Source organism: Ipomoea triloba, chromosome 7 (genome assembly GCF_003576645.1).
Source record: "Ipomoea triloba cultivar NCNSP0323 chromosome 7, ASM357664v1".
Classification (NCBI taxonomy): domain Eukaryota; kingdom Viridiplantae; phylum Streptophyta; class Magnoliopsida; order Solanales; family Convolvulaceae; genus Ipomoea; species Ipomoea triloba.
In genome coordinates this window covers 22020598-22031889 of record NC_044922.1, presented here as the reverse complement: position 1 = coordinate 22031889, position 11292 = coordinate 22020598, and the positions used below count along the sequence as shown (strand labels likewise).

The 11292-nt window shown below is 36.4% G+C and overlaps 2 protein-coding genes across 2 annotated transcripts; one reads left to right on the top strand and one right to left on the bottom strand.

Annotated features, from left to right (window-relative positions):
• The first annotated feature begins 561 nt into the window (after window positions 1–561).
• LOC116025070 (ABC transporter B family member 25, mitochondrial) lies at window positions 562–8635 on the top strand. The gene is made up of 20 exons (XM_031266140.1): window positions 562–1059; window positions 1204–1431; window positions 1519–1705; window positions 1884–1945; window positions 2328–2371; window positions 3035–3137; window positions 3245–3352; window positions 3717–3800; window positions 3909–3969; window positions 4418–4563; window positions 4662–4778; window positions 4918–5003; window positions 5374–5462; window positions 6360–6415; window positions 6536–6616; window positions 6708–6773; window positions 6867–6959; window positions 7370–7434; window positions 8030–8165; window positions 8247–8635. Exons 1-20 carry the CDS (start codon window positions 763–765, stop codon window positions 8385–8387), a joined length of 2250 nt encoding a protein of 749 aa, XP_031122000.1. The 5' UTR covers window positions 562–762; the 3' UTR covers window positions 8388–8635.
• Window positions 8636–8947: 312 nt separating this feature from the next.
• Window positions 8948–10567, bottom strand: LOC116025071 (acyl-coenzyme A thioesterase 13-like). The gene is made up of 3 exons (XM_031266141.1): window positions 10314–10567; window positions 10080–10220; window positions 8948–9293 (listed from the first exon to the last, which is right to left on the bottom strand). Exons 1-3 carry the CDS (start codon window positions 10506–10508, stop codon window positions 9150–9152), a joined length of 480 nt encoding a protein of 159 aa, XP_031122001.1. The 5' UTR covers window positions 10509–10567; the 3' UTR covers window positions 8948–9149.
• Window positions 10568–11292: the final 725 nt, after the last annotated feature.

Genomic DNA, 11292 nt, shown 5'->3' with positions numbered 1-11292 from the left:
CATGGACAATTGTACGTAGCTGCATCTCGGATAAATAATCCAAATGGTCTTAAAATTGTGATAGCAAACTACTCAAGTCCAAATTGTACATCAACCACAAACGTTGTGTATCGTGTTCAATAATTTGTAATTTCGTCAAACTTTATGATACTTGCAAATTTAAATACTTCTTTTTCATTTGTTTAATACAAAATTTTCAAGTTCTTTTTTTTTAATGCAATTTCCAACTCCTTTTATCGCTTTGCTTTACTCTTTTTTTTTTTTTTAATACTACTAACTCTATACTGAGGCTCGAACCCACCACCTCCCGTATAAAGGAAAAAGTTTGATGCCACTGGACCACAAGGTCCTTGGCCGTGCATCGCTTTACTAGTTCACATAAATAAGCCATAAATTTGATCAATGATAGCATGATACCATGCAATTTTAGCATATTGGTGATTGAAGCATTTTTTTAAAAAAACTTTTTTTTTTTGAGTATTATTATTATTTTTTTCCGAATTTCTGATTACCACAGAAAGGAGGAATATTTGTAGCGTGGAATTTGTATTACGGAGTAACTTTTGTGTCTTGGCGAAGTCTTGAAGGAACACAACTACAAGTTGACGCAAAGGAGGATTTGTCTGTGTATCTGTCCCTAATTACGGCCGCCTGTCGTAACCGCCGGCGCAGATAGAGATTCTATTGTTCTATTGTAGCTCAGGACTGGAGGAGTTGTTTGCCTAATTCGTCGACTGGGTTTCCAGTTTCTTGAGAAATTCGATGCAGGGAATGCAGGGGACTATTGCTTCCAGGTGTTTTAGGGCTAGCGAGCTCTTCTTCCCCAAAGCAGAGTCCTTGATTTTGAATTACGTTCCATCCCGCTCCTCGGTGCATCTGCACTCGCCCAACTGCGCCACCTCTCTTCGAATTGCCCACATTAATCGATATGCCGTTTTCTCGAGACGGCTTTCTACCAGGCCAAGCCTCTGGGAGTCTACAAGAACCGCTTGCCCCTCTTCTTTGGGACAAGTCAATGCCTTTCTCTCTGATTTCCCACCCAAAAACCCCCAAGACCCTGTAATTCTCTATCTCCTTCTCTCGCTTTGTGCTGTGCTTGATTGCGTGTATAAGTTTATGTATATGTATACATTGTTTGAAATTCCAAAGTGCTGAATTTTTTGTTTTTGTTTTTTTTTTTTACTGGGAATTGGCGTGATGAAGGTTCGTTTGCCCAATGGGTTTGCAATGTTTTCTACAGATGGTGGCGCATTGGGCAAAAAGCCACCTGTTAAGCAAGAGCAATCTGGGGCAATTGTCAAAGAAGGCTCAGACAATCAAATAAACGACACAAGAATTATAGGCACTCTCGCAAAATACCTGTGGATGAAGGATAATCTGGAGTTCCGGTTGAGAGTGGTGGCCGCTTTAGGTTTATTAGTTGGCGCCAAGGTATGCTTATTTTAGATGGGCCATAGAATTGTTTGAATATTTCGATTGAATTAATGTCTGGTAAATGTGTCTTCTTTTCCTTCACAGGTACTGAATGTTCAAGTTCCTTTCCTGTTTAAGCTTGCTGTTGATTGGTTAACAACAGCAACTGGCAATGCTAGCACACTGGCTCAGTTTACTGCTGCTAATTCAACTGCTTTAGCTCTTTTTGTGACTCCAGCTGCAGTTTTGATAGGATATGGGATAGCCCGGTCATGTGCATCTGCTTTCAATGGTACTTAGCTATGTAATTGTTAGTGCATCTCATTTGTCTTCCTTTCTCTACCCAGATTTTTATTATAGTATTATTCCTACCAAAGTCTTGAGTCTTTGGTTCCTTCTATTCTTCTGCATGCTCAGAATGCCTTTCTGTTGTTAATTGTTTTTCTTCTTGCATTTTAAAAATGGTTCAGAATTGCGAACAGCTGTGTTCTCTAAGGTGGCTCTTAGAACAATCCGATCAGTTTCTAGAAAGGTATAGGGCAAATAGTCCCCTTTCTCTCCCTTAATTTTCCTATTGCATAGTTACACTGGTTGAGGGGTTGTGACATCTGCTAAGCTTTTAGTTGAGTACAGATTTTCTTCCAAAATTTGAGGGAAAAGTTAAAAAGTTTCAATTACATAAAGAATACAAATGCATCAACATGTAAGGGGTCTGCATTAGGGACATTACCATAATGTTTTTTACCTATCATTTGAATATCAAGATACTTTTATGTGCCATAAACTTTATTGGCATATCAGTTATATCTGATTTCATGTTCACCTTGTGTATGTTTGTTCATTTATTTTTTAATGAAGTTTCTACTGCATTTGAGTTTTGGATGCTGACACATAACAGACCTCAACTTTTGCAGGTCTTTTCACATTTGCATGAGCTAGACCTGCAGTATCACCTCAGGTATTTCCTTAAGACATCTTTAAATATTTGAATAACTTGTGGGGTTGGAGTTTGTTTGGCGAAGAGAGATTGTTCTATGTTGATAAGCTAGAGATTTGGAAGTCTATGTACCTACAGGAGGTCAATGTTTCCTCAAGAATAATTCTGGTCTGATCATCTTAGCATACTACTTCTGGCACTTGTACAATAAAATGAGACTTGAATACCTGATCAATGGATTTTGACTTGTTTGTATTATTTACCTCCAACATTTCCAAGGGACCAAAGTTCACCTATTAAAATGTTATATCATGGTGAACCTAAAGGCTTGTCCAATTGTCAAAGCCTCAGAGGTCTTCTCGCTAGAGCCCTTGACCAAATGGTTAGGGAGTTTGAACCTCACTAAAAGCAATGCTAGTGACTAGTGAGGTATATTTTAGTCCTCCTTTATACGGATTAGTCCCCATTGTTTGGGGTGTTGTATTTGCCTTTTGTTAATTGAATTGGGAATATTCATTAATTGTATTGGAGATATTTGTTGTTTAATTGATTGTCTACATTCTATACTTGTTTCGTGCAAAAAAAGAAGACCTGTATCATGGAACCGTTTAGAGCTAGTTTATTAGTTAATTTCTTCTCTGCTCTACTTATCTTTATTTTTTTATTTGTATTTTTTATGTGCAGTCGAGAAACTGGTGGTCTAAACCGGATCATAGATCGTGGTAGCCGTGCTATTAATTTCATTCTTTCGTCTATGGTATTTAATGTTGTTCCAACAATATTAGAGGTATGCAGGTTTCTATTGTTATCATTTTTTCTGAGAATAGTTATTAATATTTTAGTTTCTTGGATTTTGATTGTTACCTCTGCAGCTTTAACAATGAAGCCTTTCAGATTTCTATGGTATCAGGTATACTTGCATACAAATTTGGAGCACCATTTGCATTGATCACTTCCCTGTCAGTGGCTGCATATGTTGCTTTCACATTGACTGTGACACAGGTAACTATTTGTTGGATATTATTTCATTGCTTCCTTGGATATTCCATTACCACAGTTTTTTATGATGCCATGCATAATTGGGAGAAGTTTTGAGAAGGATGTATCTCTCTGAACTGTTTTAGGAGGATATTGCAGATATACATTTCTGATTTTGGTTGTGTGTTCTATGTTGTCTTTTTACATTTTCTTCTAACATGTTTATGTTCATGAAAACTGTCTATGCCCCCTGTTTTCCTCCATTGTACTAATTCTTGGATGGTACATGTTTACCAGTTGAGGTGTTCTCTAATATTCTGCTTGAGTTTTCTTGTTCTGAGTTCTGGTATTTTTAATAAATGTTACCTGTCCTTGAATTGATTTATAGTGGCGGACTAAGTTTCGTAAGGAGATGAATAAAGCTGATAATGATGCAAGCACTAGGGCAATTGATTCACTCATCAATTATGAGGTAATTTGAGTTTTATCATGAGTACCTTGTATTCCTTGTATTGGTAAAATTTTCCACTTATGGTAGCGAACATTTTGCCAAAAATTAACATTTGGTATTATCTCTCAGACTGTGAAGTATTTCAACAATGAAAATTATGAAGCAGAAAAATACGATGAGTTTTTGAAGAGTAAGCTTATTCACTCTATATAACTTCTTTCTCTTCACTATGTTGTAAGTTGAGAAGTATACTACTCACTAAAGTGGACTGGAAAACCATTTATATTTAGCTTAGTTCTACATAAGGCAACAGATTTCTTTCCATTAACATAATGACATCTAGCATTTATGGTGATTTGGTAGATTAAGGTTATGGCAAACAGAGCTTCTAGAGTATTTTTCTCCATCAATTAAGTTGATCTCCAAGTTCAAGAGATAACTAGATTGTAATAAGTAGTTAGGATTTAAGAATCAGAGCATATGTGGACTTGAATGTGCTATCATAAAACATAGAAGGAGAAATATATTTCTCCTGCAACATTTGTAGCTCTGATTTGAGCAGATCACTTGTATTAATTATATCATTACTTTTATTATTATTATTTTTAAATTTTATTTTATTTTATTTTTATCTTCAGGATATGAAAATGCTGCTTTAAAAACACAGCGTAGTCTTGCATATTTGAACTTCGGGCAAAATGCAATATTTAGCACAGCTCTTTCTGCTGCTATGGTGTTATGTTCTAATGGAATCATGAATGGTGTAATGACTGTTGGTGACCTGGTAAGTGAATTTTCCGCTACTCATTGCCTTGGTCAACTTTCTTCACTTTTTTTTTTTATGCCTACTTTTGAGCTAATTATTTCACTTCTTAAGTGCAGGTTATGGTTAATGGGCTCTTGTTCCAACTCTCTCTTCCACTCAACTTCCTTGGAAGTGTATACCGAGAGACTGTCCAAAGCCTGGTTGACATGAAAGCTATGTTTCAGTTACTAGAGGTATCTATAAGCTTCTTTAATATTGCTGCACTCTTGTCCATTTCTATTGCACTTGTCTTTAGTGTACATGCATACAATTGCATATATTATTGTGCACTTGTAGACTTGGTGTTTTACAAGCATTTATTGATTGACACAGGAGAGGGCTGAAATTAGAGACGCAGATAATGCAAAGGCTCTGAAGTTACATGGTGGTGCCATTGAATTTGACAACGTTCACTTCAGGTACATTTCAAAACACCCAATCTGTTTTTTTAATCATGGAACATAATGTTCTTCATTTACTAGTGAGACAATGCTTAGTCTTTTTCTGTATAGTTTGATTATAATTGTCTCCTCCATGCATTTCGCAAATGTGCACAGTTAGTGTGCAAAATTAAAGAGGGATTTTGTTCACGACTGGCAACCAAATAGATTGGCCTGCCCACCTTAATGTGTATTTCATTCTCCCTTGAATGCCAATGCTTCACCAGGTTCATCTAGTCCTGTGGGGAAATTGGTAAAAGATTGTTCCAGCTTATTCTCATTGCAACTTGAAAAGTCACATGGAATTTCATTCTTATTATTTCCCCTTTATTCCTTTTCTTTGTCAAAGTTATTTAGCAGATAGAAAGATTCTTGATGGGATATCTTTTGTTGTACCTGCCGGCAAAAGTGTTGCTATTGTAGGAACCAGTGGGAGTGGTAATGCTTCAGATTTGTCCTTGCTATTTTAGTTATTCTTTGTGTTGTAGCAAAAATGCAATGATGTAATCTCTTTTTTATTTCTTGTTTGACATTCTACTTTCTACTTATTAGAAGTCCTATAGTTGGGTTGAAATATCTTTGTAATTTAGATTTCAACTAGTTAGGGCTTACCTGACAGCAATAGGTGTTAAGGTCATATGATTTTGTGTTGAGTGCATGTCTAATTGCCTAACCCTTCATGATTAATTGAGGGAAAAGTGTTTATGACAACATCAAGGGAATCAATCCATTAATGGGAGTGAGAGTTGACGGCTACGGTCTTTGTTTATTAGTCTTTGCAGGGGATAAATTAATAAATAATTTACAGCTTCTTTTATTTGTATAATAATAGTTGTTTTTAGGCTATTCCTCTTTGTAACAGGGTGGCTTGATGCATACAACTCTGGACTTTTCTCCCTTTTTCTACTGTGTTTCATTTTTTGTCCACTTTGACTAGACATGTAGTTTAAGAAATTCAGTGCATTTAAACCTACTGGTTTTATGTTAACTTTCCACTAATACCCCTTGTTTTAAGTAAACTTGTACTGAATGTCTTTTGGAAGTTTATAGTAGCCAAAATTTCAGGAAATCTAAAAACAAATGAAAGGGAGATAAGAGTACTAGAACAGTTTCTGGATACTCTATGCTTGCAGTCTGAGAGTCGGTGCTCAACATAATGCAAGATTCATGTTCACTGACTACCACGCTATTATTTGCTAATTTATGCGTAATCTGTGCAACAGGCTGTGATGGAATTGTTTACTGTCTAATATCATAGAGCTTTGACTGCATTACTGCAATTATACTCCCTTTTGAAGTCAGGATGTTAATGCCTAAATTGCTTTATATTTGCAGGTAAATCAACCATTCTTAGATTACTCTTCAGATTCTTTGACACCGATTCTGGGAATGTAAGATAAGGAAAACATATTTTGTACTGCAAATCCCTTTTATTTTTCATTGGTTTATTTTATACGTTCCCTTCGATTTCATTCATGTATTTCTGGGTGGCTTTATGTGCTATATGGCAGATAAGGATAGATAGTCAAGATATTCGGGGAGTAACTCTTGAGAGTCTACGGAAATCTATTGGTGTTGTTCCACAGGATACTGTGAGTGATTCAAAAGCAGGGATCTCTCTTTTTTAGTAATACTTATTCAAACATGAAATTCACGGTAAAGGAAACTTGTTCTCTATTTCAGGTCTTGTTTAACGATACTATCTTCCACAATATTCATTATGGTCGCCTTTCAGCAACAGAAGAAGAGGTTGGTGGACAATAGATTGTTGCTTGTTATTCCAACCATTGCAATACTTGTACTGCTTTTGCCTTATTCTCCTCCAAATGCATCTGCTATTAGGTATATGATGCCGCTCGACAAGCAGCTATCCATGATACTATCATGAAGTTTCCTCAAAAATATTCAACTGTGGTAGGGGAACGTGGACTTAAGGTGAGCCTCTCTCCCCTTAAATCTTCTTTAGTTTATAACAAAGAGCATGTGCAGATATTTAACATAATTCTGGATATTCACAGCTCCTTTGTTGTTGTGGTTCCTAGAAACAACATTTACTTTTTACCTTTATCTCAATTCATATAACTGAATACCTTGTCATCCAAAAAAATGGAGAACCTATTTGAAACTGTTGGATGTCTTTAGAAACCTCTTTGAAGGAAGATGACAAGCAAGGTTTGATGCCCTGTATCTGACCTTTTAGTATAGATCCTTGGAAATAACGATTATATTGATTGAGATTGTATATCATTTCCATATGGTTATTCATGAATAGATATGAGATGCAATTTTCCAGTATTCAGTGATATGCTTTTCTTTCTCCCTCGTTTCCCCCTGGTTCCTTCTAGTTAAGTGGTGGTGAGAAGCAGCGGGTGGCATTAGCTCGTGCATTCCTCAAATCACCGGCAATTATGTAAGTATTTTCTCTGTTATCAAATCCTGTTCTTGTTTACATAATTACTTTCACTCTCTGGTTAGAAAGTCTCCTGTCTAACTTTCTGTTTTTGCTCATGGTTTAACCCTCTAAGATGTGGTATTATTCTTGTGACCTTTTCTCCTTTCACAAATATTGTAACCAGTCTTGTAAAATTTGCCCTAGGCGGCCGCCTAGGCTGAGGCGAAAATGGGTGTTAGGTGGTTGCTAGTCAGCCGGAATTTTTTTTTTTTTTTTTTTTTTAAATAAAAGAATTGGGTTTTCCACTCAAAACAACGTCGTTTTGAGTGGAAAATATTTATTTTTTAATTAAGCGGCAGCCTAGGCACTAGGAGCCCCCTGGTGCCCGACTAGCGCCTAGCGCCTTGTAACTTGTACTTTTGATAGCATCCCGACTTTTTCTGAAGAGAAGGCATTGTTACTTTCGTCGTGCCCTGATATTTCTTTTGTCATATCAAATATGAGCTTAAGCAAACAATGTAACCGTAGCCCTGAATCAAAAGGTGAAGTGGTGTTCTATTTTCATTTCCTTGTTTTCTCTACAGACTGAATGACTATTCTTGTATTTCCTTAGGCTTTGTGATGAAGCTACAAGTGCACTTGATAGCACCACCGAAGCGGAAATCTTGGGCGCTTTGAAGTCTTTGTCAAATAATCGTACTTCTATCTTTATCGCTCATAGGCTAACTACTGCAATGCAATGTGACGAGGTATTTATAAGAGAATTTTCTTTTGCCTCTTTTTCTCTCACCGCGTTCTTCATATTTGGCTGTTGGGTTGGTTACTGCTAGATCATTGTTTTGGAGAACGGAAGAGTGGTGGAGCAGGGATCACACGAGGCTCTACTGTTGAAGCAAGGAAGGTACGCGCAACTGTGGGCCCAGCAGAACACTTTGGATGCTCTCGACACAGCCATCAAACTCGAGGCATGAAAGCGCAAGTACTCGAGGGCATATGAAAGAGGGGAAGCTGCTTGGTCTGTTGTACTTACTACATCCCATTGCCTAGGTCTATACATGATCTGTGAAATTTACCCTTTGTCCATAGGGTTCAAGGCATGAAAATTAATTTTACCAGATTTATTTAAGTGTAATCTCAAATGGTGACAGTTGGGAAGTTTGTGGTTAAATATATTTGTTTTTTGGGCTAAAAGTTATAATAAAAGATTTGTTCTCATATACACATATCTCCCTTTCTCTTCCAAAGGGTGCCATTAGAACCATATGCACTTAGAGGTTTTTCAATGCTTAATGCAAGATGATGGTTTTAGGTGCTTAAAATGTGAGCTCATGGTTCTTGTTTCTCATACTCCGTATTTGTTAAGATTGGACTAAAATCACTCAATTGGGCTATAATGTACATGGGTCAAACCAGATTAAAAGATTAAATCCAATTAATTAGCTTTTCTCCCGAAACGAAAGCTTAGTTAGACAAACTCATGCCTTAATTTAGCTGTAACTAATACAATGCTAAACTATTTTGAAAGTTCATCTACTCTCAACATTCAGACTCTAATTCAATGAAATGCTTAAATACTACTCTGTATATAATATATTGCTATTGAACTACAGATGAAGTCTGATTGCAGCAATGAAACCAGCATGTACAGGAAAAAGGTAATGCATTAGTCATGTTATTAAGAGTTTCTGTCTCTATGCTTTAAGGGAACAAAAGCATTAGAACATGCCATCACATCACATCTTACTCACATGTCTACCAAACAACGAATGCCGGCCCTCAGCAATAAGCTCCCCTGTCAACTTGTTCCTCACCAGCACACTCGTTCCGGAGTACCCTCCTCTTTTACCTAAGCATCGTCCAACGATCTCCAATTCGTCCTGTCAATAAGCCATAAGAAGAGGCAGATTTAAAATTAGTAATCCAACATGTATGATTTACGTTCAAAACCAGGAATGCCATAAGTAGAGGTAGACGAACACTTAGTAATCAATCAAACAAAACCAGACCATGGTGGAGAGCTAAACAAGAAAAAGAGGAATTCAAACACAGATAAGAAAATGCCAGCTTTAAGTTCAAATTGTGAAGCCTAGGAAAGAAGAGTGTATCATAGAGTTTTCCCTTCCTAGTTCCTAGGATCAATGGTGTTTCTGTTTATTTTCTTCTTCCCCCTCCCCCCTCTTCTTTTTTCTATCACGATGATTGCAGGTTTATCGATTCTAACAGTACATTATCAGCCTTACCTGAGATGGAATGCATTTTATCCCTTTCTTTCATCTTAATTAGATACTACGTAGTATTTTCCAGTGGCATTGCATCTCCAACAACATGATATGGCTTGAGAAAACCCTGATTCTCTTCTTTCTATAAAACTGAAGAGAATTCTACTTAGATTGGAAAGGATGAAACACAAGCACCTAGCTTCTAAACTATATACACACCGGGTGAAATGATGCAATTCCTGGGACTAAAATTCAGAAGTTGCAGTTCAAGTGTGAAATCAATCAGGAACAACAAAAAAAATGCTCTTCAGATGAATGTGAAACACTTACCCAAAATCCAAATAGGCTTAAAGTAACAAATTAAAGATGATAACATAATTATAGAGATTTAAAGGATGAAGAAATAAAGGTAAATCAGAAGAAATTCATAAGAGAGAAGCTTACATCACACTTTGCAGCAGAAAGGTAAGAGATTGACATGTCCACAGAAACATTCATGGGGAGACCCTCCACGTATACAACCGCACCTCCTACTTCATCAACCAGGTTCGCAATCGCACCCGATGCTAATTTCCCTTCTCTGTCCTACAAAAATCGAATTAAAATATTTCTCCAATTATTAACAACTCAGAAACAGCAAAAACAAAGAAGAAGAAGAAGAAAATGGATTGTTCTGACGGTGAGGCGATGAGGGACTCTGAAAGTGCAGGAGACGAAGCCGGGTTCGACTCGGTCAACTCGGATGCCTCTTATGGCGTAGTACTCGTAGAAACTAGACTCGACGCTGAGTCGATGGGGAGGAATAGTGAGTGAGGACAGTAGCTCTGAATCTTCCTTGCTTATTCCTTCAATCAATGCTTTCGCCTTCTCCATTTTCGTTTCTTCTTCTTCTTCTTCTTCTTCTTCTTATTTGTGTTTTCGGGTTTTGTAATTCTCGCAGCAGCGGATAAGAATTAGCGATTCGGGTAAAATGTCGTGTTCAATCTGGCCTACTTTTTTAAATGCATGTCCTGTTTGTTTCTTCTCAAAATTCTTAAAATCCGGACAACCTTTTTCACAAAAACAAACTCACGTTTAACAAATACAACACAAAAAGGTGTTGTTTACTTTTTTGGTTATTCAATTATCATTTTTTATTTTTATAAATCGTGATAGTATTATATTTATTCCTTGCAATAATTTTTTATTATAATTATTACTACGTATTTAATTAATTTTCAAGAAAATTTTAGATATTTTATGAGTTAACTTTCAATTTGGTTCATTACTACGTGATTACCCATTTAATTTTTAACTATCAAGCTAATAATATTTCATATATATTAGTGACTATGCAACTAGTATCAAATTTAATCATGTGTTATTCAATCGTTGACGGACAAAAATGAGGATAAAAATGTAATTTTACACAGAATACTTGAGTAGCTTTTATTGAACTATGGTGCCACTCTATTAAATGCCGATAGGATTAAGCATAACCAATTGAAGAGATTTTCGTTCAACCAAAAATTTGATTTGTCATGCAGTGTGAATCTAGCTAATATGAATTGGTGAGATACTGATAAATACCCATGTTCAAAGCGGGCTGCCTTAATTCGGAGGCATAATTTTTTACCTTGATCCCTCTAGAAATGCAATTTATGATATCTGTGTATAT

Bases quoted from the DNA above. Each gene is read 5' to 3' on its own strand.
- LOC116025070 (XM_031266140.1), top strand. From the start codon at position 763: ATGCAGGGAATGCAGGGGACTATTGCTTCCAGGTGTTTTAGGGCTAGC. The intron at 6,617-6,707 runs GTGAGTGATTCA...TCTCTATTTCAG, and splicing joins GTGTTGTTCCACAGGATACT to GTCTTGTTTAACGATACTAT. The intron at 6,960-7,369 runs GTGAGCCTCTCT...GGTTCCTTCTAG, and splicing joins TAGGGGAACGTGGACTTAAG to TTAAGTGGTGGTGAGAAGCA.
- LOC116025071 (XM_031266141.1), bottom strand. From the start codon at position 10,508: ATGGAGAAGGCGAAAGCATTGATTGAAGGAATAAGCAAGGAAGATTCA. The intron at 10,221-10,313 runs GTCAGAACAATC...CGATTTTTGTAG, and splicing joins GAGTCCCTCATCGCCTCACC to GACAGAGAAGGGAAATTAGC. The intron at 9,294-10,079 runs GTAAGCTTCTCT...GCTTATTGACAG, and splicing joins TTTCTGCTGCAAAGTGTGAT to GACGAATTGGAGATCGTTGG.